Raw genomic sequence first — 24,672 nt, 5'->3', positions numbered from 1 at the left:
TTGGTACTTCGCTTATTTTTCAAGATATTCATCTCACAAGGTTCAGACATACATGGCGGCGGCCATGTTGGATTTTGACGTGGCGACCCAATTTTCAATAGCGTCCTTCCTTGTGCCTAGATACACCCACACACCAGATTAGAAGTTGGTACTTCGCTTATTTTTCAAGATATTTCGCTCACAAGGTTCAGACATATATATGGTGGTGGCCATCTTGGATTTTGACGTGGCGACCCAATTTTCAATAGCCTTCTTCCTTGTGCCTAGATACATCCACACACCAGATTAGAAGTTGGTACTTCGCTTATTTTTCAAGATATTCAGCTCACAAGGTTCAGACATACATGGCATCAGACATACATGGCGGTGGCCATCTTGGATTTTGACGTGGGTCGCACCCACACACCAAATTCGAATGCGGTCCTTCACTTACGCACGCACGCATGCCCGCACGCACGCCCACACGGACGGACGGACACACGGACGGAGGGGAAAACCATAGTCCCCCTTTCGCTCCGCGGTGGTACGGGGGGCATTTTTTTTTTTTTTTTTTTTTTTTGTATACTGAATCGAGGCTCGTGAAAGAGCTAACATTTACTTCACAAACAAATCAACCAGACAAACAAAATACCCAAAAAGAGGGAGCGGAAGACAAGATGGGGAGAGAAGGGGAAGCACACAAACACAACATCCGAGAGCAGAGAGATGTGTGGAAGGGAGAGGGCCTGGAGGAAATTTTTATTTTATTAAAATAAAAGCCATACTCTGCATTTCAGGATGAACTGAGGAGGTAGATGGAATACCGATAAAAGGTCAACGGATAGCCGTTCCCTTCAACATGCACAGTGGCATGCTCAGTAGAATCCACGACCTCTGCCTATGCAATGAGAAGTGCAAATGAAGGGCACCGAAGGCCATGTAATGGCCAGCAATGAATGGCTAGATTGAAGACGATGAGAGCCATTGTGAAGTGTGCCTGAAACACCGCAGTGCTCAATGAGCAGAACTCCAACAGCCACGTGGAAGGCGAAGAAAAAATGTCAAAGTTGGCTGTGCCATCTTCCTCTTTGCTGGTAAACCGTATCCACTGGTTCTGGACTATTTCTCCAACTATCCGGAGGTAGAACTGCTAATGTCAAAGTTTTGCAGTCGGGTCATCACCAACCTGAAGTCTATCTTTGGCCTGCGTTAGAAGTGAACCCACTGGAAGGTTCCATCTCAATTAAAAGTCACAGGAAAAATTAAAAGTCACACGAGACGAGAGAGCGCGTGTGGGCTGTGGGCAGTCCGCTGCTATCATTTTGATCCGTGGAAGAGGTGCGACTTGTCGAACTGAGAATATGGATAAAATGGTATTTCCTGTTGTGTGTTTAAAGTTCTCTGAGTGAACGAAACCCAATGATTCGCATTGGGTACGAGTTACAAGCACTCATTTCTCTAGGTGGAAGCGCGTCATGGGGCTTGAGCGGCGGAGTAATTTGGCCAGGTGGCATAGTAATAGCACTCTTAGCCAATCAGAACCCGTATTTTTGTAAACACCTGCACGACTTGTCTTGCAATGGCAGCCCCCATGTCGGTGTGAGGTGAGTCAGGTGTGAGGAAAAATATAATGGGAAGCCTTTCTTATTCTGTGTTTTGCATCTGGCCTTGGTAAAAGCACAGAATATGTCCGTTCTCTGAGGTAAGATGGAATAAGTATCGTGACTGCTTCGATAAATGATTTAGACTGGTCAGGTTTAAGATGCCAGATTTAGATGGGTAAGTGGTGACATTGCCTGATTGCAGTATCACAATTATCATGCACTCTGCACATCACACTCATTATAGTGCACATTACATGCACTGCACTCTGCACATCACATTCCATATACTTCACATTACACTCCATATACTGCACATCACACTGCATATACTGCACATCACACTGCATATACTGCACATCACACTGCATATACTGCACATCACACTGCATATACTGCACATCACACTGCATATACTGCACATCACACTGCATATACTGCACATCACACTGCATATACTGCACATCACACTGCATATACTGCACATCACACTGCATATACTGCACATCACACTGCATATACTGCACATCACACTGCATATACTGCACATCACACTGCATATACTGCACATCACACTGCATATACTGCACATCACACTGCATATACTGCACATCACACTCCATATACTGCACATCACCCGGCAGTCTGCACATCACACTCCATATACTGTACATCACACTTCATATACTGCACAACACATGCGCTGCACTCTGCACATCACATTCCATATACTGCACATCACACTGCATTTACTGCACATCACACTCCATATACTGTACATCACACTTCATATACTGCACATCACACTCCATATACTGCACATCACACTCCATATACTGCACATCACCCTGCAGTCTGCACATCACACTCCATATACTGTACATCACACTTCATATACTGCACATCACACTCCATATACTGCACATCACACTCCATAGTCTGAAGATTACAGACCCGACCACAAAGTTCAAGTCGGTGAAATAAATTTCTCCCGAGGGGTGAGATTAACGAAGCACTGATTGATTTCATCTTCGCCATTTGTAGGTCAAGCAAACTGCCTGATCTGGGCGAGAATACAGCATTTATGTGACACATTCTGACCAATGTCACGTGTTGAAAGTGTCATCAGGTGAGCTATATATCCAGTTCGTGGATGAGTTGCAGTGCGATCACGAGGAGACCGACACCCGTCTCCTCCTCCATGCAAAGCTCGCCAGTTCCAGTCATCGTGATATTGACATTCACAGTCCAGATAATGATGTCACAATGATCGCTGCTGCTCTCAGTCCACAAATACCAGCAAATTTGTTTTTTTTCAACTGGCGTCAAAAATGTGCCCATGTGATTGATATAGGGCGCATCAAAGACGGCCTTGGGGAGCCATTGTCTCAAAGTCTCAATGAGTTTCATACTCTAATCAAGTGTGACGCCACAAATTCGTTTTATGGCGATGATAAAAGGAGAACATTTACCACCATCTTACTATAATTCACCAAATGTCCGTCCGTCCGTTCGAATGTACCGCAAAAACGGCTGAACCGATCGCAACGATATTATGGGTGGGTATTCCTGGGACCCCTGGGAGTAAAATAGGCTATATTGTTTTTCCAAGTTTTCCAATTTTCCAGTTTTTCCAAACACGATGGAATAATATTTACCGATATGAACAGTGATGTGGCTTTTGTTGAAATTCTACAAATACTGTTTAGATTTGATGAGAATTATAAACCTGCCGCGAATGCGGACGTGGACAGATGACGGCAATGCACTGGTTTGATAATACTGTATACAAATACAACCGTCATTCAATCGTAATGTTAAATCGTTAAACGTTAATCATGTTAATTGTTTTGTTAAAGCCTCAATTGATGATTGGAATAGAGTGAATACAATTACGATTTTGAATTCGTAATTGTATTCACCCAACCGTACGGAACTTCACATCAGGATTTAAATATTTGTTTATGTCACGAATGTTGTTAAAAGTTTATTTTTTAATATTCATGTTATTTAATTTGTGATTGAAGTTATGCTGTTTGGAATGAAACAAGAGGAAAATTACCACAGTGTGGTCACCAGCTGTGACGTGTAGAATCATGAGGATATCCGTTGCAATATGTTCCTACCTCATACCAACGCACGTCCGAGTGTATGCGCATGCGCTATTCAAAAAGGCACCCCAACAACAAGAACAACAACGCGGTCCTCTCATAGAGCTGCTAATCACAGCTAAAAAGAGATATTGAGTTCAAGTGAATGACGGAATGCCGTGACGGTTTCTACTTTCTAAACGTGAAATTTGCGGATCGCCATATGCAGATTCGCCATTGACTGGGTATGGAACAAACGTACCCGTTTGTTTGCCAGCGGGTACGTTTTTCATGGAAGTCCTTCGCGAACTTGCTGTCCATGTCTGACATGCGACTGAGGGTGCTCCAGGAATGTGGAATTTATTGGTTTCATGCTTTAGCATTCGCCGTTTCGGCAATGTCCGTTTGCTTCTGGCCTCCCACCCGTGCGTAGCATGGGTACCTCGCTAGTGTATTAAAGTGAGACTTAGTGCAAGGCTTGACACAATTGGGGGCTGATTTTAACATAACAACCTGTATTGGAGGCTGTACTGGAGTGGTTCGTTTGTGCTATTTATGGTCAAGACTTGGCACCTGACGTCAGTGATACACGGCACAGAGTATTTTGATTGGCTTTGTCACAAGGAGAACAGTGTATGCCACCGACAACAGACGACCTGCACCAACATATTTTGGGATTTTGGGTCAATTGGCTCAATTAATTTGCTCACCAATCTAAAGCTAGAAACAGATTGTTTTTTTTGGTTCACCAGTTATCAAGTGACCAGTATATTCGTCATGTGTGTGCGTCTGTCTGTGTGTGTGTCTGTCTGTCCGCAGCATAACTACCTGATGATATCATCCGATCTTGATGAAACTTGGGTGGGAGGTTGATATCATGATCTAGTTGTGTCCTGCCTAGAGTGGGCGTATTAAGCCCATTGTGGGCGGAGCCACGCCCGAAAAAGATGTCTTTTTAGGGGGTAATCGAGTTCAAGCTACATCTTCTCCGAAGGGTTTGGTGGAATCTGACAGGGGTTTCGATATTTGGTTAGGCCAATGTCATGTGTATAACCCCACGGAGCTCGATTTTTCATTTTCGCCCCAAGGTCAAGGTCACAATGTCACAAAATTTAGAAAAGTCAATTTTTGATGGTTTTATTACATTGTTCGCTTCCTGATAGGGTGACATGTCGTACATGATCTTATATTATCACATACATAATGAAATACAAGTTTTCCAACAAATTTCAGAATCCTCGACCTTTGACCGTTGAAGGTCACAAAGGTCAAAGTTTCAAAGTTGTCGGAATCGAACCAAATTTTCGGTATTGTGTAGCAAACTAACCTCATAACTGATTATACATTATTTTCTATCTCATTTGAAGGTCAGTAACCTTCGTTTTGACATTTCAAGGTCACAAAGTTCAAATTTTCAAAGTTGTCGGAATCGAACCGAATTTTCGCTATTGTGTAGCTAACTAGTCTCATAACAGATAATACATTCCTATTTATACATTTTCAATGTCGGTTTTGACCTTTGTCATTGAATACCGCTCGCTTGTGAACCATCATTGTCTCCTGACTTGTCCTATTTATGCCAAAATAACTGATTGTCATTCCTCAATTAGTTATTTTCTGAAAACAATTAAGCTGAATTCGTCATTAGTGTTTTGCCTTAATTAGTCATTTTATGAAGATGACTCTTTGAAAAGACCTCGATTTGTGGAACGTGATGTATAGTTATCAGTACCATTGTACCATTTCTGCACCTGTTCTACTTTTTATTAATGAAGATAATGAATGATAAATTTCCTCGGCACCACTGAGCTCCTCACCACCTGCAAAGCTTTCATCCGCAGCTTGATAGAGTGCTGCTCTCCCCTCTGGGCTGGTGCTCCTGCCTCACACCGAGCTCGGTTTCACGCTGTAGAAAGCAAGGCTTTTGAAATCATTGGAATCTCCCGTGATGAAGCTGATTCTGAGGACCTTTCATTCTCTCACCGCAGGCAGGTTGGTGGTCTTTCTGTCTTCTCCCGACTCCTCTCCGGCCTAGCTCCCCCAGCTCTATCTGTGCTCTGTCCTCCAAATATTCCTGCAGGACACATGATCTGCTAGCAACCATCTTCTGGTGAAACTGCCAAAATCGAGACTCTCTGCTCACCTTCACTCTTTCATTCCTCTTTTTTCCCCGCCTCTGGAGCAAACTCCCACAATCTCGTCAATCCCTCCATGTCTTCAAAACAGCTATCCACCACCATCTCCTATCTTTCCCCATCGAAAGTCTTGATATTTTCTACCCTCGTCAATCCACCCTAAATCCACCTCCTTCAAATTCCAATTTCTTTCCTGAAAGTTCTTGCAGTGTCCATTTGGTTACACCGTGGACCCCAATGTCCCTGTTTCTACTGGTGTTGTGTTTCCCTCTCTCAATCATCTTGTCTCCTGCTCTCTTTATTGTATGTTCTTTGTGTTAGCTGTTACACGAGCCTTGACTGAGCATACAAAGAAAAAACACTTGTGTCCAAATATCAGCTTCCGAGCTAAATGTTACCTGAGATATTGCCCAGATGAGAAATAAAATAAATAAGTGATTAATAATAAAAATAAATAAATAATAATCATAAAATAATTAAATTATTAATCAATTGGCTAATATAATAGCTAAACCACGACCTTCCATCCAAATCTGTAACTTAAAAAAACCTAATTAAGTAATTCATCAAATAATTAAATGGGTAATTGATTAATCAATAAATCAAAAATATCCTTTGCAGCCAAATCACTTGGTCATTGTCATGTCCAAATATCAGCTTCCTAACTCAAAAGGTACCTGAGATATTGCAAAGATGAGAAAGAAAAGATTAATATGAACTTAATAAATCGCCAATAATTAAATAATTAATCAATTCATTGATTCATCAATAAAATAAAAAATACCGTTTTGCCAAAGTACTTGCTCATTATTGTGGCCAAATTTCAACTTCCTATCTCAAAGGATGGCCGAGATATCGTCCGGACAAACATACAAACAGTGAAAACTGAGTACTTCGGTGCCTGGCGATGACGTCATGCAGCGCCTGGATATGGACTAGGAAAGGAGCGGTGTATAAAATCTTGAGAAGACTGATTGGTTGGGTGCTTTACCTGAAGGCAGGTCATTAGCTGCTTGCAAGGGTGATAATGGGCGGTTTGCCATTACCTTCCCAGCAGTTAGGACAATAATTTGTCATTTGACCAGAATGTCGGTGATAACTTGCCTACTCTTCATGAAGGACATGGTGGGATCTACCCGGCTTAACGTCCATCCGAGGGACGACACACACGAAGCCTGGTGTTGGCTTAGCGGTTTGGGTGCCGGCTTGGGATCCTAGGATCCTGGGTTCGAATCCCGGTCGATTGCTGAATTAACACCAGGAGGGTTGACTCAGCCTGTCATTTTTACGATGTCGGCAAATTGAGTACTAGTTCACTGGTAATTCCCTGTGTGTAGCAAGAGGCGACCAACAGGGTTGGTGGCAGGAAGGGCATCCGGCCATAAAACATTGCTTTAAAAAAGGCCATCCCCTGCTCTGTGGGGAAAAATGGCCTCTAAAGGTGGTTCAAGGGACGACACACACTGATGACATCACCCTACCTGTGACACACTGGGATAACAGTTTGTAGTTGGGTCGAGATCCAAATCCAGGCTAAACAGCGAAGAGAAGTGTGTGTGTCCGTCTCGGCGATCTTGTCAATCCCTGGGATAGAGTACGGAATCTAATTTACAAATAAATGAAATAATTTACGAAATGAAAGGTTCATTGATTGCAAATGAAAGGTTGGAAGGTTTGAAGATCCTTAAAGGTTTAAACTCTAAAGAGTCCACAGGGTCTGAAAGGTCGAAATCTTTAATAAACTCGGTATTTTATCTTTAATGAACTGAAATGTCCAACGGCCAAATTGAAAATGGAGGAATAGTTATGGCCTAACAATATATAATGAATGGATGTACTCAAGTCAAATACGATGTGATTGAAAATTGATAGAAGTACAGTACATTACTCAGTTCAAATAGTACGTACTTAATAGATGTACACACATTGGTCACTTTGGCTTCACCGTATTTTTCGTTTTTATTTATATAGATACATAACAAACCTTATAATGTACATCGTGGATGTTACATGGTTTGAATTTCTTCACAGAAGAGGAAGACCTCTGCACTAAAGTATCCAGTGGTGAGAATGAAACATATAAGGTTTCCTGCCAGTCTCGATTAATAATAAAACCAGATGGTATTCATAGAATACTTGCCCTGTGCAGTCATCTTGGTGCGAGCCAACTCTTTTGTTTGTGAACGTTTTTTTTCTTCTTTGATCCAATATGGCTGCCAGACCACGTGAGCGATTATTACATCATCAATTTATATTCTCTAATATAATTGTTGCACAGATCATACTCAATAAATTTCAAACTGATCAGACTAAGCGAATTATGACGTCAAAATTACCACACCAATGACGTCATCGTTGACAACACGTATTCCCTATGCGGAGTTCTTTACAATGAGCCACGTTTCAATTTTTTCCCATAGAGCGGTTGTGGAGATATAGATGTGCAACGTTTTTCAGTTTTTCGAAGATGGTGCCTGTACCACGTGACCTATGACGTCATGATTATCATTAACTTATTCTTCAGGAGGAGGCGCTTCTATGGTGAAAATTTCGTGTTCATCAGACCAACGGTTGCTGAGAAAAAAAATTCATACTGATCGGATGAAGCGTTATACTTGTCAAATCATGACGTCATAACGAAGGCACCGATGACATGATAAAATTTCGTGTCAGTCGGACCAACTGAATGAATAAATCAATTTTAAAATAACAGTTTCTAGTTGGGTCGACTACAAACCACGTAAACATACAGACACGTACGTACGGAATGCACGCACCCGAATGCCGAACCCTGGTTTCGCTTCGCGAGTGCAGGTAATAAACAAATCGTTCGTTCACACTCGTGTTTATACCATTTACAATAAATCCATAAACGTACCTTCTGTAATTGTTTGTGAGATTGTTGTGATAACTCTTCCTGATTCTCCATACAGAACACACATCCATTTTCCTTCATCTTCAGGAACAAATGTGAAAGTGAAACTGGACTGGTTTGTGACGTCACGATCAGACGTTACATGGCGCCACCCGAACGTTACACCAGGTACAGGATGTGAAAGTTCACAGTTGAAAGTCACTGCAGTTCCTTCAGAAACTCTTTTCCCTGGAGTCACTGTGGCTGGAGGTGAAAGTGAAGATGTTATTGTTTATTTTTACAATAAAAACCTATTTGAAACTCATCATGTTTCTGTTACAATAACTCCAGGTGGAGCAGCTTACCTGTGATGATGATGATCGATATATAATAAATATCCCGATCAGATCGACACTCGTAATGTCCGGTGTCCTCGGGACGAACATCGGAGATTCTAAGTGAGAAATCCTCGGTGATTGTGAATTTCCCATTTGTTTGTTCATGTCGATCCTTCATCAGAGATTCTGATTCATTCACTTTATACCATCGAGTGCTGTGATCATTCACACCTGGTAAGGTGATGTTACTGTTAACTGGAGTTATATAAATACTTCTCTTTACACCATCACGTGATCCTCCTGTAAGAGAGGGAATGGGATGTTTAATAACACGAGAAATTGAATGTTTAATGTTAAATAACAAATGTGAATAAAAGTGAAATAAAGATAAATTATATAATAAGACAATAATTAAATAATTATCTCACGTTTATAGACGTTGATAAAGTGATTGATGGTGAGACGAGTTTTGTTCATTGTGGAGACGATGCAGGTCCATTTACCCCCATCAGTGATCCCCATTTGTGAAACTTTCATTACCTGTCCCTTTCCTACCGACAGGTCCCCCCTCATCCACTCCACGTCACCATCAGCACCATGGATCGAGCACGTCAAGGTGGTTTCACCACCTTCCTCTACCGGGTCCCTCCGGCTCGTCACTGTGAAGAACAAACATTATATTGTAATTAATTACTTCGTTAATTTATATTAATCACCTGTGTTTATTCAATGATTGTATTTATTAATAAACATAATGATAAATATTCACCTTCAGCAGTAACGAGTTTCACCACAGCGAGTTTGGTTCGTTTGTTCGTGGAACGATTATGGTGGGTACAGGTGAATGTTCCATAATTATAATAACGTACAGGTGAGATAAGGAGAGAAAAATCTCCTTTGACTCCATGGCCGGTAATGTACAGCTTTTTATATCCACCCCGAGTGAACCCTTCATCCTGGAAGTCTTGGTGCATGATGCCGACGTTGTATTTCCACCATTCCACCCGCGCCCCTTCTCTCCACAATGATCTGTTGAACAAACATGGCAGCGTCACCGCGTCACCCACAACTCCAAACACGGATTTCTCTTCCACAGCCCGTGTGTGTTCAACACCTGAAAACACAAGAAAACATTGTGAGTTATTCAGATAATTGTTTGTAAACATTTACAGATTTGATAATCTTGTTTATTTGAATATAACTCAATCATCGGATCGATATCAACCACCGAAGTTAACAAAACATATTTGAATCCCAATACAAGAATAAGAGTGCAGCATTTAGGGGGGAGGGTAAGAGGTACGAATCCCCACCCCAATCACCCGCTCATCCGCTATTCGAGAAAGAAAAATGTGACGAATCAAGAATTATTTGACCATTCACAGTCTTCTTCTTCTTCTTTTATCGTTTTCACAATCGTGCATGTAAAGTGATCAAATTGGAGATGCCACCCCCTCCATCCCCTCTTGTTTCCCCACTCCAAGTAATTACATATATATATATATATATCTACATCTATCTATAATTCCAGTAATCTCTGTACGTCTGTACGTTTGTACGTCTGTTTGTTTGTCTGTGACCGCTGTTTCTCGACAACCACGGGTCCGATATACTTTTAACTTGCCAGGTATATTGCTGGGGACCCGAGGATGTGCCTTTTCAAGGTTTCATATTAATCGGACAATTACTTACCGAGCTATGTCCAAAAAAACGATTCAACCAATCAGAGAGCAGCGAACGATCGCGTGTGCCGAACGTGGAGGACACACTCTGCCTCGGATGGCACATTTGAGAGCGTATTCATTTATTTCACGTTTGCAAACTATGTTGGCGTTAAACTATGTTTTAAAACTAATAAAACCGAATTTGCGATTCATTCGCTTTCCTGCGCGTTTGTGCACGCGATGGCGATTTCTTTACCAAACTCCGGAAGCCGTTCGCTTTGGACCAAACCATTGCATGTAAATAGAGGGGGGGGATTGTCACCGTACTCGCAAGCCGTTCGCTTTGGACCAAACCATTTCATGTAAATAGAGGGGGGGGATATAATTTTAGATATAGATAAAGTACGGGCAATGCCCTAGTATATAAAACACAGTTTGTGTGTGCGTGTGTGTGTGTGTGTGTCTGTAATGTTACCGATAGACTCCTAAACGGAGAGGCTCACGTACTTGATATTTGGCACAGACATGGCCATTGAGCCTGGGACGAACATGGCTGACCTAAAAATTAATTTCATAATGTTTTTACCATATTTTTATCTCAGCGCGAAATATTATGACCGGAATCTGACCGGAAGCAGAGCAGCGCGCTGATTCGCTCAGAGCGATCACGTGATGTTCGTTGCCGCCATTATCTCAGTTACGCGTTCGCACGTACTTCAGAGCGATTGCGTTTTTGCCGGGTACTTCTGCATGATTAGCATTTAGCATGATTTAGCATGTTTCACATAGATTAGTTTTCAGCGAGCAGAAGTACCCGGCATTGTACGAATAATATATCGATAGTGCCGTGTAGGGCGGAGTGATGCCACTGTGGGAGGGACCGAGCGGCGAGCAAGGTCGCTGTGGGCGGGACCGAGCGAGGTCGCTGTGGGCGGGCCCGGGCGAGATCGCTGTGGGCGGGGCCGAGCGAGGCAGCTATGGGCGGGGCCGAGAGAGGTCGCTGTGGGCGGGGCCGAGCGAGGTCTGCGTTAGTGCGTTCTGCGTTGCCGTTGCCTGGTATAAAAAGATGGTGCTTGATGCTCTCTGCGTCAAGATACGGACTTGATGTCCGTATCTTTACAACAGACATTCCAATGATGATGATGATAAATGTAATACCACTCAAGGAAGGCCCACAACTCAAGAGAGTGGAAAAAAACAATAAAATGAACAAAAATACGGGGAAGGAGAAGCAACCACTCAGAAGAATGACAGAAAATCATTTCCCTTAAATGTACCGTGTCCACCAACCAGCAAGACCATACCACTTACCTCTGGATCAAACTGTATTGCAAATATTCAAACGGTTTTTACATGCTGCCGTCTCCTAGCAACCAATGAAATTTTTCAAAAATATTGTAGCTTCACTTTTCACGGAGTATGAGCGTTCTATATATTTTCAATTCAGTGCGCCCGACTCGCTGACGTACTTGATTTGTGGCATAGACATGGCCATTGGGCCTTCACGGTGTAATTTGTGCGAGGCTTTTGTCCGAGTGAGCTTGAGTCGAGAGGGCGAATGTACGGGTTGGGAATGTACGGGTCTCCCTTCCCCCACCCGGCAACGCCGGTACTGGAGGGCGTCACAGGATCGGTGAGTCTCCAAAAGCCGCTTCGTGCTGTTGCGAAGATTCAGGACGATGTCGCGATTGTTGTGCTGCTCTCCGACCATGAGAACTGCAACGTCATTGTTGACTGGCCCTCCCCCTCCCCTCCCCCCTCCCCTCCCCCCTCCCCTCCCCCCTCCCCCTCCCCTCCCCCTCCCCGCTCCCCCCTCCCCCTCCCACTCCCCTCCCCCTCCCACCTCCCACTCCTCTCCTCTCCCATCCCTCCCCCTCCCCCCCTCTTCTCCCCCCCCCCCCCTCTTCTCCCCTCGCCGAAATCTCGGCTCTCTGCTCACCTTTACTCCTTCATTCCTCTTTTCTCTCGCCTCTGGAACAAACTCCTCACTCTCTTCAATCCCACTCCACCCTCCAGGTCTTTAAAACAGCTGTTCACCACCATCTCTTATCTTCCCCCATCCAAAACCTTGATCTTTTCTACCCCCACTAATTTCGGTCCCCTTTTGTTTTATACCTCTCCCCCCTCCCCCTCCACCTCCCCTCCCCCTCCCCCCTCCCACTCCTCTCCTCTCCCATCCCTCCCCCTCCCCCCTCTTCTCCCCTCCCCCCCCTCTTCTCCCCTCCCCCCCTCCCTCCCCCTCCCCCTACCCCCTCTTCTCCCTCACGTTTATACACAGAATGCCGGGTACTTCCCCCCCCCTCTTCTCCCCTCCCCCCCCCCTCTTCTCCCCTCCCCCCCCCCTCTTCTCCCCTCTCCCCCTCTTCTCCCCTCCCCCCTCTCCTCCCCTCCCCCCCGTTCCCCTCCCCTCATCTTCCCCCTCCCCTCCCCTCCCCCGCCCGGCAATGCCGGGTACTTCTACTAGTATATATATTGTTGCGGATATGGGATTTGGCCTCCATCCATATCCGCTTGTAAATATTCCCCTATTTCCCCCATTCCCTAGTCCCATTGTCTGTAAACAACACTCTGTAGCCCCGACCTTCCCTTTTTCCCCCATTAAATGTCGTGCCCAGGTTCACCGCATCTCACGTAGACAACTATAGGACATCTTGCTAGTTATTCTTAGTCTATGTCAGTTAAGGACTCGTTTCCATTAATTCTGACTCTTCGTTGCACCAGAATGTGATTGTATGGCACCGTTAGGAAGTTTAGGACCTCCCAATACCTCCCCGCATCTCTTCCTCATGGAACAACAACACCAACAACAACAACAGCGGCGGCGGCGCGGAGGCGGCGCGGGGAGTGTGCGTCCTCACTCCGGCTTGGTTAGCCGCCATTGAACATGTGCTCCGACGGGGTTACCACGCAGGGGCTCACTGTCAGCTCCTCGTCAAGGGCGGAGCCCGGTAACCTCCCGCACCCAATAAGAAGCGGCGGACTGATTCCATCTGGGGCGGAGCTAACGAGCCGAGGGCGTGTCACTCCCCGCTGGACATGCGCAGGAAGACGGAGGTGACGTCAGATGCGCCTCAGCTTGGAGAGAAAAGGACGCCACCTCCAGCGCGACGATACCTCCCCGCATCTCTGGGCCGGACCGGGTCGATTCTGCCCCTGAGCCAAGGTGCACCTTGAGCTATCGACTGCCTGCCCTCCCCTGCCATCAATCCCCGTGTAAGTCAGTCTTGTCCCGTTTGTCTGTGGTCTGTCGGGGCTAAGATAAGACTGTGTCTAAGTGTCCATCTTGCTGTGCTTTACCTCTTGTCGTGTAATCTAACCGTTCTGCATAACCAATATTATATCCTCCTCCGGAGGTCTTGAGAACTGTACCCCTTGTGTCGTTGCCTTAATCCCAGCCGTTGTGTCCTTTTCCTTCATTGATTTAGCATAGCGCGATTCGGCCAATGTTCGAGTGTAATCAGGTAACCTGTGCGAACACGGCGGCCATTCCGCTCGGTCAAGCAACATCTAAGTCGTGTCCGTAACAATATATATATATATACAGTGGAACCTTGACTTACGAGTTTAATTCGTTCTGTGACCGAGCTCGTAACTCAAATTGCTCGTTTCTCAAATCAAATTTCCCCATTAAAATGCATTGAAATGCTATTAATCTGTTCCAGCCCGCCAAAAACCACACCAATTTTTTTTTAAATATACAGTATATATAAAAATATCTTGCGCTTTATATTTCACCTGTATGCAGCATACAAGTTGGCAGGATGGCCTGGACTGGAGGTACGCACACTTGACTCTAAAGTCTAAACTGTCCAGCCTGGGTTTGAATCCTGACCCAGCTATAACCTGTCATGGGTGAATCACAGGCAGGGTGATTCATCAATGTGTGTACCGCTAAACTGGGCGCCCCGTTTGCGTCCCATTAGTTGTTGGATGTTAAGGATCTCACCGTGTTTTCCACAAAGAGAAGGCGAGCTATCGCCGGCACTCTGAACAAGTTGTGGCCTGGCATGCTCTTCTCCTCTGCCATTATATACGTCCTCCTCGGCATCTTTTTCCAGAAGAGCCCTGTCTCGTCACAGTTGAAGATTTGCTGGGGGATGTATCGTTCGGCTTCTATCAGTTCGGCAAAAGTTATAATAAAATCTTCAGCTGCCTTCACATCCGCCTCACCAAGTCGACAACACGCACACCTCGCTCATGTTGTTCGACGATTGCGTGTTTTATAGCCAAGCTCATCATCCTCTTCTTCTTCTCAGCACTGCACTTGGCACTCACTTTCTTAGGCCCCATGGTTAAAACTAAGAAATTTTCCAAAATAACCAAAATGCGAAAACAAAAATGCAGCGATATACGGCAGAGATACTGTACTTGCACGGCAAGATAACCACGTGACCGGAACCCACCTAGTGGCGGCTGGCGTAAACTCAAAATAACCAACATGCGAAAACAAAAATGCAGCGATATACGGCAGAGATACTGTACTTGCACGGCAAGATAACCACGTGACCAGAACCCACCTGGTGGCGGCTGGCGTAAACTCAAAATAACCAACATGCGAAAACAAAAATGCAGCGATATACGGCAGAGATACTGTACTTGCACGGCAAGATAACCACGTGACCGGAACCCACCTGGTGGCGGCTGGCGTAAACTCAAAATAACCAACATGCGAAAACAAAAATGCAGCGATATACGGCAGAGATACTGTACTTGCACGGCAAGATAACCACGTGACCGGAACCCACCTGGTGGCGGCTGGCGTAAACTCAAAATAACCAACATGCGAAAACAAAAATGCAGCGATATACGGCAGAGATACTGTACTTGCACGGCAAGATAACCACGTGACCAGAACCCACCTGGTGGCGGCTGGCGTAAACTCAAAATAACCAACATGCGAAAACAAAAATGCAGCGATATACGGCAGAGATACTGTACTTGCACGGCAAGATAACCACGTGACCGGGTGGCGAAAGCTCGTAACTCAGATCTCGGCTCGCATCTCAAAGCAATAAACCGCCCGAGCGACGGCTCATATCTCGAAAAACTCGTAAGTTGGGGCACTCATAAGTCAAGGTTCCACTGTATATATATATATATATATATATATATATATATATATATATATATATATATATATATATATATATATATATATATATATATATATATATATATATATATACATACACACACACACATACAGGTAGTGGACAAAAAATGGAAACACTTGGGTAAATGAAGAACACCAAGCAACGGTATCCACACAGGTATTGTGAATAAAGCAAATAACATCCTAGTATGCTTAGGGTCATGTTTAAAATGCTGCACAGGCCTCGTTGCATATAACTATGGCTAGCATGGCTGCCAAAAGAGACCCTTTCCCCCCCCCCCCCCCCCCACCCATCCCTCCCCGAATGCCCCCATCCGCAGCGCATGTGTGGTTGCCCAATGATTTGATGAGCTTGACACCGATGTTATCCAAATGTCCTGGCCCTCTCACTCACCGGATCTGAACCTAATCAATCATTTATGAGATATTCTGGAACGACACAAGAGACAGCGTTTTCCACCTGCATCAAACAGGTGTGAGTTGATTGACTTTCTTGTGGAAGAATGGTGCCACATCCCTCCTTCAGAATCCAGAATTCCAGATGCTGGTTCGCTCTCTGTGCCACGGTGCATGCAGGCCATACTTGCCGCATATGGTGGCTCAACGCCTTATTAAGTGACTTTACATTGTTGTTTCCATTCTTTGTCGACGACCTATGTATAATTATATATATATATTGTTGCGAATATGGAATTTGGCCTCCATATCCGCTTGTAAATATTCCCCTATTTTCCTCCGATACTCCCCAACTCTCCCTTACCCCATTCCCTAGTCCCATTGTCTGTAAACAACACCCATTAGAGCCGATCTTCCCCTTCATCCCCCCATTAAATGTCGTGCCCAGGTCCCCGCACCACACGTAGACAATTATAGGACATCTTGCTAGTTATTCTTAATCTATGTCAGTTAAGGACTTGTTTCCATTAATTATGACTCTTCGTTGCACCAGAATGTGATTATATGGCACCTGTTAGGAAGTTTAGGACCTCCCCATACCTCTCCGCATCTCTTCCCCATGAAGAAGCGCCAACTACAACAACAACAACAAAAGAGGGGGGCGGCGCGGGGCCCCTGTAATCTAACCTTTTTCCGTACGAATATACTTGAGAATCGAAACCCTGGTGTCGTATTGTGTCATTATAACCCAGCCGGGTGTCTTCTCTTTCCTATTGAGCCAGCGTAGCGCGATTAGTTAACATTCGGGCACAATCGGGTAACTTGTACGGATACGGCGGCCATCCCGCTCGGCCCACCATACCATCAAAGTCGTATCTGTAACAATTGGTGTCGGGAGTGAGATTCGAGGCCCGACCAAATTTTGAAGAAAAAAAAAAAAAAACGAATAGAGGAAAAAAAAAAAATTTGGTCAAAATTTGGAGCGGCCGAAATTTGTTTTGTTTTACGAAACTCGAATTTTGCAAGTCGCGCTATGGCGGATCAAGACGGCTGGGGTCCGGTAGGGGAGAGTGAGGTAGGGTCGATCCAGGACCAAAATGAGGGACAGGAGGAGAGCGAAGCAGTGAGGGCGGCAGGTTCGCAAAATAGCGCCGTCACGCACGAAGAAGCGGGCGCGCAAAATGGCGCCTCGCTGATCACCGCGCCAGCGACCGTGGCAGCGCCCCCGATGGATTGGGGCCTTTTTTTCATACAAATGAAGGCCCTTATGGCCCAGAATAGCGAGAAAATGAGGGAGGAAACGAGGGCTAATAATGAGCGATTGGGTGAGCGGTTGGAAAACCAAATGGGGGTAATGGGAAACCAAATGGGGGTAATGAGGGACGAAGCGAGGGGTACCAGTGAGAAGTTAGACAATAATTTTGAGGAGTTAGACAAGAAAATTGGGAAGTTAGACAATAATTTTGAGGAGTTAGACAACGGGATAAAAGAAGTAAAGAATGGGTTAACGGGGGTAGAAAACAGAATGGCCGCTCAAGAGAATCAGATAGAGGGAGTGAAACATGGGTTAACGGGGGTAGAAAACAGAATGGCCGCTCAAGAGAATCAAATGGAAGGGATGCAAAAAGGGTTAGAGGGGTTAGAAAACAGTATGGAAGGCAAATTGAGGGACATGAGGGACCAAGCGGAAAGGGAAGTTAAACAAATGGAGCAGCAGATAGAGGGGGTCAGAATGGGGGTAGAAACCAAACTGGATGCTCACAGGGAGGAAATGGAGCAGATGAGGGTGGCATCTGGGCAGGAGATGCAAGTGATGGGAGAGGAGATCAGAAGAGGAGTGAGTGAGGAGGTCGGAGGAGTGCGCGAGGAGGTGAGGCACTGTAAGGAGCGCATGGAGAAAGAGGTGAGAAAGGGGACTGTAAAGTTACAGGGGGGCATAGAGGACCTGACGCAGGAGGTGGAACAGCTGACGGAGGGACAAAAAGGACTAACGGAGCAGGTTCAAAGGAACACTGCAGTATTAGGAGGTTTAAAAGCGACACAAAACGACATAAAAAACGACTTAATAGCGACAAAGAGGGAATGTCAGATGGTACGTGAGGGACTGACAACGAGGTTGGACGAGGTGATAGAGGTAATGGAGACGAAGGACCGGCAGGTGAGGACGCACATGGAAACGGTCAAGGTAGCCTTGGAGGACGAGCTTGAGGAGACGTACCGGGGAATAAAAGAGGTGAGGCACAAATTAGAAGAAGTGGAAGAAGGGGTGAGCGAAATTAAGAAGCGACGGAGAGGGGATAAGAAAGAAATAAAAGAGGAGATAAAAGAATTGGTCCAAAGTCTGTGTTTGGATCGTGATGATGTGCTCATTAACCGGATGAGGGATTCGCAGGTGATGGAGGAGAAGCGAAGAGGAAGAGGACCCGGTGTAAGTGGTGACCAATATGGTCGTGCGTATGATGCGCCAGGGGATTTAAAAAGCTTGGGGGTCGAGATGGACCCGGGTGTTCGTGAAAGGCCGTTGGTGAGGTGTGCGACAGGTCTGGTGAGCGAAAGAGGAGGTGTGCGAGAAAGTCCGACTCTGGGGTGTGTGAGGAAAAAGTGCACGCCAAGGAGTGAGGGTGCTGGCGAGAGTGAGTCGGTCGTAGCGAGTGTGCGAGGGAGCACATGGAAGCGCGGGGTGGTGAGTGTTACAGAGGGTGTGACGGGAGAGTGTGCGCAAGAGTGTGCGCGAGAAAGGTGTGTGACGGACAGGTGCATGAGGAAAGAGTGCGCTGTCAGAAGTAAGGAAGAGTGTCCACCTGTGGTGAGTGTTACAGAGGGTGTAACGGGAGAGTGTGCGCGAGAAAGGTGTGTGACGGGCAGGTGCACGAGGAAAGAGTGCGCTGTCAAGAGTAAGGGTGAGTGCGCTGTCAGGGTCAGGAATGGAGGTGAAAGTAGTGAGAGTGACATGGAGCGTGAGTTAGTTGCGACAGGTGAGCGAGGATGTACACCTGGGATGGAAGGATGTACACCTGGAATGGTAGAGCGTGAGTGGGAATGCACGCTGGAGTTGGTGGTGAGGCACGTGGTTGGGTGTGCGAATGAGAGCACACCTGTGATTGTCACAGAGGAGGTGACTGAGGAGGGGGCGCGAAGAGGTGTTTTGGTGAGGTGTGCGAGCAACGAATGTGTGCCAAGGTGTTCGGTGGTCAGGTGTGTGACCAAGGCTGTGAGTGGAATGAGTGTACCTGGGTGTGTAAGGAAAGGTACGAGGAGCATGGGCACAGCTGGATGTGTGAGCAAGGAACGGGCTGCGGGATGTAAGCATGCAGGTGAAGCATCGACGTTAGACGGGATAGAGTTTAGAACGACTTATAGCCGAATCGGGCCCTCGGTGCGTGCTGGGCCTCGCTTTGAACGGCCGCGTCCGTGCTCCACTAGGCGGAGCTGGCAGCCCGATAGGAAGGGTCGTTATGGCGACCACGTTTTGTTGAGACGTGCCGGCAGGTCGAGATCGGGACATTGGATGGCTCCACGCCGAGGTGATGCGTGGGATCTCGGCCCGGGTACGCCCCCGTCCCTGCCCCGAATGCCGGACGCATCCAGCCGCAGGCACAAAACAACCAGCATCCATTGCTTGGCTTTACGAAGCCGGGCTTTGGACAGGGATTGGCGCACCGAGAGGTATTAGTGAGTCGACTGGGTGATGAGGTTAGTGTTTTGGACCCAAAATTAGAGAAAAACAAAATTTGATGATTGGCAAGGGATTGGCAGTAGTGATTGGCAGATGATGGGCAGTGATTGGCAAATTTTTAATTTGTTGCAATTTGATGTGCGAAATTGGTAGTGAGAGACCCCCGATGTGGTGGGATGGCAAATCCACCATCCTTCCCATATGGTGGGGCAAAGGAGCAATAGCTTGTGGGGTGTATGGCAGTGAAAACTAGCCCGGGTGGGTTAGGATATTGTGTGTAGGGATCTAGCGAAGATGACCTTAGGTAACGTTAAGTTTAGTTAGTGACTGATACCTGTAGTGGGGACGCAGGTAGATTAGTATGGATGATAATGACGAGGGAGCGCAATAGTTTAAAGGGACGACTGGGAAGCGCAAGTTTCAGAAGGGAGTAGTTAGCTGAGATGATGCCGTGTGTGTGAGGATTGAACAGGTGTGATTGCACAGGTGTGCAACTGGACAGGTGTGTGGAGCAGTGTATGAGTAGTGAGTGTGTGGATCAGCGCGAATGCGCTTGGGGAGAGAAGGGTGCAGGTGGCACCAGGTGTGAGAGCACAGGTGTGCAGGTACCGGTGTGTGGAGAGAGTTGGAGTGAGTGGTACGGAGTGGTGTGCAGGTACCGGTGTGTGGAGAGAGTTGGAGTGAGTGGTACGGAGTGGTGTGCATGGTGCGAAGGTGTGGATGGGGGAAGAGTGGACCCCTTTCACGAGCACCCGGGGCGGGTAGTGTAAGTGTTAGGTAGAGGGTGCAGGTAAATTGTGGTTGGATATTGGCATTTGTGGTGCGGTTGCAGAATGGTGTTGTGAATGGGTGCATTAGTGTTGTGGAAATGGCTGGGCGTGTAGCCTGTTAGTGTGTGTAGTTGGTTGGGCACTCCACCACTGTGAGGATGTCGGCCAGGTGAGGCCGCAGGTGGGCTCTGGGAGCCGGTAGTTGTGAGTGGGTGCCTGAGGATCCCGGGTGTGGATCGGGCAGCCCAGTGCCAGAGAGGGCACGGAGTGGGGAGAGAGCCAGAGGGCCTTCCCCTGGTAGTTAGGTTAGGGTAAGGAGCAGGTAAGCTCGGAGGCAACTGCAGTGGTGGAGGTGTGCAGGTGGGTAGACCCACTGGGAGAGGTACACGTCGCAGCCCAGAAATTGTACGAGGGCACCGGGAGATGAATCGGGGGAGTGAGACCCCAAATTGAAGAGCACCACAGTTTGGCCAATGGGAATTGGTTTTTAGAACCCATAGTGTAAGAGGGCCAATGGTTTGGCCGGAGGAAGACCCCGGGTAGTGTAAAGTTGTTAAAGTCATTTAGGAGATAGTTAGGATTGATGAACCTGTCGCACCATGCGCAGCCACTTGCCTGTGGTGATGATGATGACTCCACACCTGTGTTTTCTTTGTTTGTGTTGCAGAAATGAGATTGCTGTGAGGATTTGTGAGACGCATCACGACGTGGATGAGACATTGGGGTGATTCCATCTCTCCCTCCTTAGGAGGGACTGATGATGAATTGGTGATGGCAAATTTTGATGTGCAGTTGGAGATGGCAAATTTTGATGATGAATTGGTGATGGCAAATTTTGATGTGCAGTTGGAGATGGCAAATTTTGATGAGAGTTGAAAATGGCAAATTTGATTGGTTAGGAGGGAGAGAAGACGAATTTGGTTTATGGGAGGAACGGGGAAGACAGTAGGGATGTTGTCGATTTGTAAAGTAGATGTTTATGGGTAGTGTTGTGTTTTGTGGATACAGTAAGGGGTAAGGGAGGGGCCATGTAGGTTACCTGGTGGGGGGGGGCGTACGATAGGAACGTACCTGTCTCACCTGGTTCCCATGTGCCCCCAATGTGCATCATCTTGTATTGCGTGCACTTTTGCGCCCTTACCACCTTACTCACTTGTCTGCTTCTTTTGTCTCCCACCTCCGAGGATCTGGCTTTGGGGTAGAGAGAGAGGAGAGAGAGGTGCTGGCTACGCAGTTGTGGGCCTGCACTTTCGCTGCTTGCTGCTTGGATCGATACACCATATGGACCGCAATGTTTGTGGCCACCCACCATGGACCGCAGCTCTTTTGCGGCCAAGCACCACCCGGGGATGGACCTATGGGTCAACGTGGCACCTATGCCATACAGGTGAACCACTTTTAATTAACACCACTGAAGGCCACACGAAGAGCAAGAGACACCTGCAGGGTTAGGGGTTGTCGAATTTATTTTTATTCCAATGAACAATGGTGACTGCACCGATTGGTGGTGGGGTGGTGCTTTTGATGCTGGGAAAGGGTGCTCTGTACGTTATTAAAGGCCGTCGGCCACAGAGCACTCGTGGGTTGGTGTATCGATGTTGGCAAGCGCGCTCTCTCTATGCATAACATCTGCATGTGTTCCTCCAAAAACAGGTCCTGGATCGTAGTGTAAATAGCAGCGTAGTCTTGTAAATAATGCTCCCTACCGGCTGTATGTTTAGTTTGAGAATTCTTTCCGGATTCGGTTATCCTGTGGGTGTGTTTCTGTGAGGAGAAGGGTGCAACGTCGCAGGGGGACATATTTACTCATTTGTGAATATCTGTAAAACTGTCGCACTCAGGGTAGAGTTAATAGTAGAGGGAACTACATTGCGTGCCACACTAAAGTAGGTAAAAATTTATCGGGTCGGGACGCCCCGAGGGTAGAGAAGGGTGCAATGTTGCGAATATGGAATTTGGCCTCCATATCCGCTTGTAAATATTCCCCTATTTTCTCCGATACTCCCCAACTCTCCCTTACCCCATTCCCTAGTCCCATTGTCTGTAAACAACACCCATTAGAGCCGATCTTCCCCTTCATCCCCCCATTAAATGTCGTGCCCAGGTCCCCGCACCACACGTAGACAATTATAGGACATCTTGCTAGTTATTCTTAATCTATGTCAGTTAAGGACTTGTTTCCATTAATTATGACTCTTCGTTGCACCAGAATGTGATTATATGGCACCTGTTAGGAAGTTTAGGACCTCCCCATACCTCTCCGCATCTCTTCCCCATGAAGAAGCGCCAACTACAACAACAACAACAAAAGAGGGGGGCGGCGCGGTGACGGCATGGGGAGTGGGCGTCCTCCTTCCGGCTCGGTTAGCCACCATTGACCACGCGCTCCACGGGGTTACCACGAAGGGGCTCCCTGTCGGCCCCTCGTCAAGGGCGGAGCCGGTAACCCCCGCACCCAATGAGAAGCCATGGGCCGATGCCATCTGGGGCGGCGCTAACGAGCCGAGGGCGTGTCACTCCCCGCCGGATATACGCGGCCCCGCGCCGGATGTGACGTGAGATGCGCCCCGAGCTTGGAAGGAAAAGACGCCACCCTCCCGAGCGCTGAGCGACCTCCCCAGCTTGAGACCAAAGTCGCGACCCACAAGCGCTGTGATACCTTCACGCATCTCTGGACACCACCGTACGTGATTCTGTCCCTGAGCCAGGTGCACCTGAGCCATCGCGACCTGCCTCCCCTTTTCATCAACCCCCGTGTGAGTCAGCATTTTGTCCCGTGTGTCTGTCGTCTGTCCGGGGATAATATAAGAGTGTGTCTAAGTGCCTGTCTTCCTGTAATATACCTCTAGCCCCTGTAATCTAACCTTTTTCCGTACGAATATACTTGAGAATCGAAACCCTGGTGTCGTATTGTGTCATTATAACCCAGCCGGGTGTCTTCTCTTTCCTATTGAGCCAGCGTAGCGCGATTAGTTAACATTCGGGCACAATCGGGTAACTTGTACGGATACGGCGGCCATCCCGCTCGGCCCACCATACCATCAAAGTCGTATCTGTAACAATATATATACAGACTTGGCATTTAATATGGAATATTTTTTTTGTGGGGGTGAACTTACTTTTCAAGATGACTTAGAACCAAAAGTTCATTGGAATTATGTTGAAATTATTCTAGATTTTGTTAATGTGACCTTTAAAATGAACAAAAACCACATTTGACATTTCGACGCAAATAAATTGATCCTTGAAAGTGATGTAAACTGATATCGAACTCAATTCACGGACAGTACTGTGTTAAACTTCTGTGCGTTTTCCAGAAGTATCTCTTTATTTTGCACATTAGCCAAAAATTTTTTTAACAAAAACAAATGTTAAATTACGACTGGGATTACGGACAGTAAAATTACAGTTCAGTACTTCGTGTAACCCCCACGAGCACTCAAGAGAGCACGTACATGTTGAGGCATGCTGTTCACGAGATTTGCCAAGGTTTGGACAGGAATCGCTTGCCATGCAGTTACAATAGCCTGCTGCAATTCACGCACAGAGGCAGGCTGCTGGTCCAAGTTGTCAATTTGACGCGTTAATTCTGCCCACAAGTTCTCTATCGGATTCATATCCGGGGACATGGCAGGCCACTCCATATGCTCTACACCACGGTCAGCAAGAAAGTGTTGGATCACGCGAGCACGATGAGGCCATGCATTGTCATCTTGGAAGACAATGTTTCCTCGAAAGGCTACACGAACAAATGGAAGCAATGTTTCTTCCAGAATGGCCCTGTGCTTGAACTGGTTCAGGTTTCCATTCAGAACAACCAGGTCAGTTTTTCCCCCTGCATGAAAAGCAGCCCAAACGGTCACCCCACCACCTCCAGCTTGGACTCTTGGCACTATACAATCTTCGTTGTAGGCTTCATGCACTTGTCTGCGCACTCGGATGCGGCCATCTTGACGATAGACCAGAAATCTAGACTCGTCACTGAAGATTACGTGATTCCAGTGTCCTGGCTGCCATTGACGGTGCTCCCTGGCCCACTGCAATCGACGCTGGCGG

The 24,672-nt window shown here is 46.7% G+C and overlaps 1 protein-coding gene across 1 annotated transcript in view; it reads right to left on the bottom strand.

Moving 5' to 3' along the window:
- Positions 1-24,672, bottom strand: part of LOC144890777 (T-cell surface glycoprotein CD4-like) — an 88,691-nt gene that overhangs the window by 17,817 nt on the left and 46,202 nt on the right. Inside the window, exons 2-5 of the mRNA XM_078772604.1 lie at positions 9,767-10,111; positions 9,426-9,656; positions 9,025-9,297; positions 8,684-8,923 (exon numbers count right to left, since the gene is read on the bottom strand). Of these exons, the coding sequence (XP_078628730.1) occupies positions 8,684-8,923; positions 9,025-9,297; positions 9,426-9,656; positions 9,767-10,111 (1,089 nt within the window). The remainder of the gene's footprint in view (positions 1-8,683; positions 8,924-9,024; positions 9,298-9,425; positions 9,657-9,766; positions 10,112-24,672) is intronic.

Source organism: Myxine glutinosa, chromosome 1, assembly GCF_964187855.1.
Source record: "Myxine glutinosa chromosome 1, kmMyxGlut1.1, whole genome shotgun sequence".
Lineage (NCBI taxonomy): Eukaryota > Metazoa > Chordata > Myxini > Myxiniformes > Myxinidae > Myxine > Myxine glutinosa.
The sequence above is the reverse complement of the archived record's forward strand: the minus strand, read 5'-3'. Positions and strand labels throughout refer to the sequence as shown.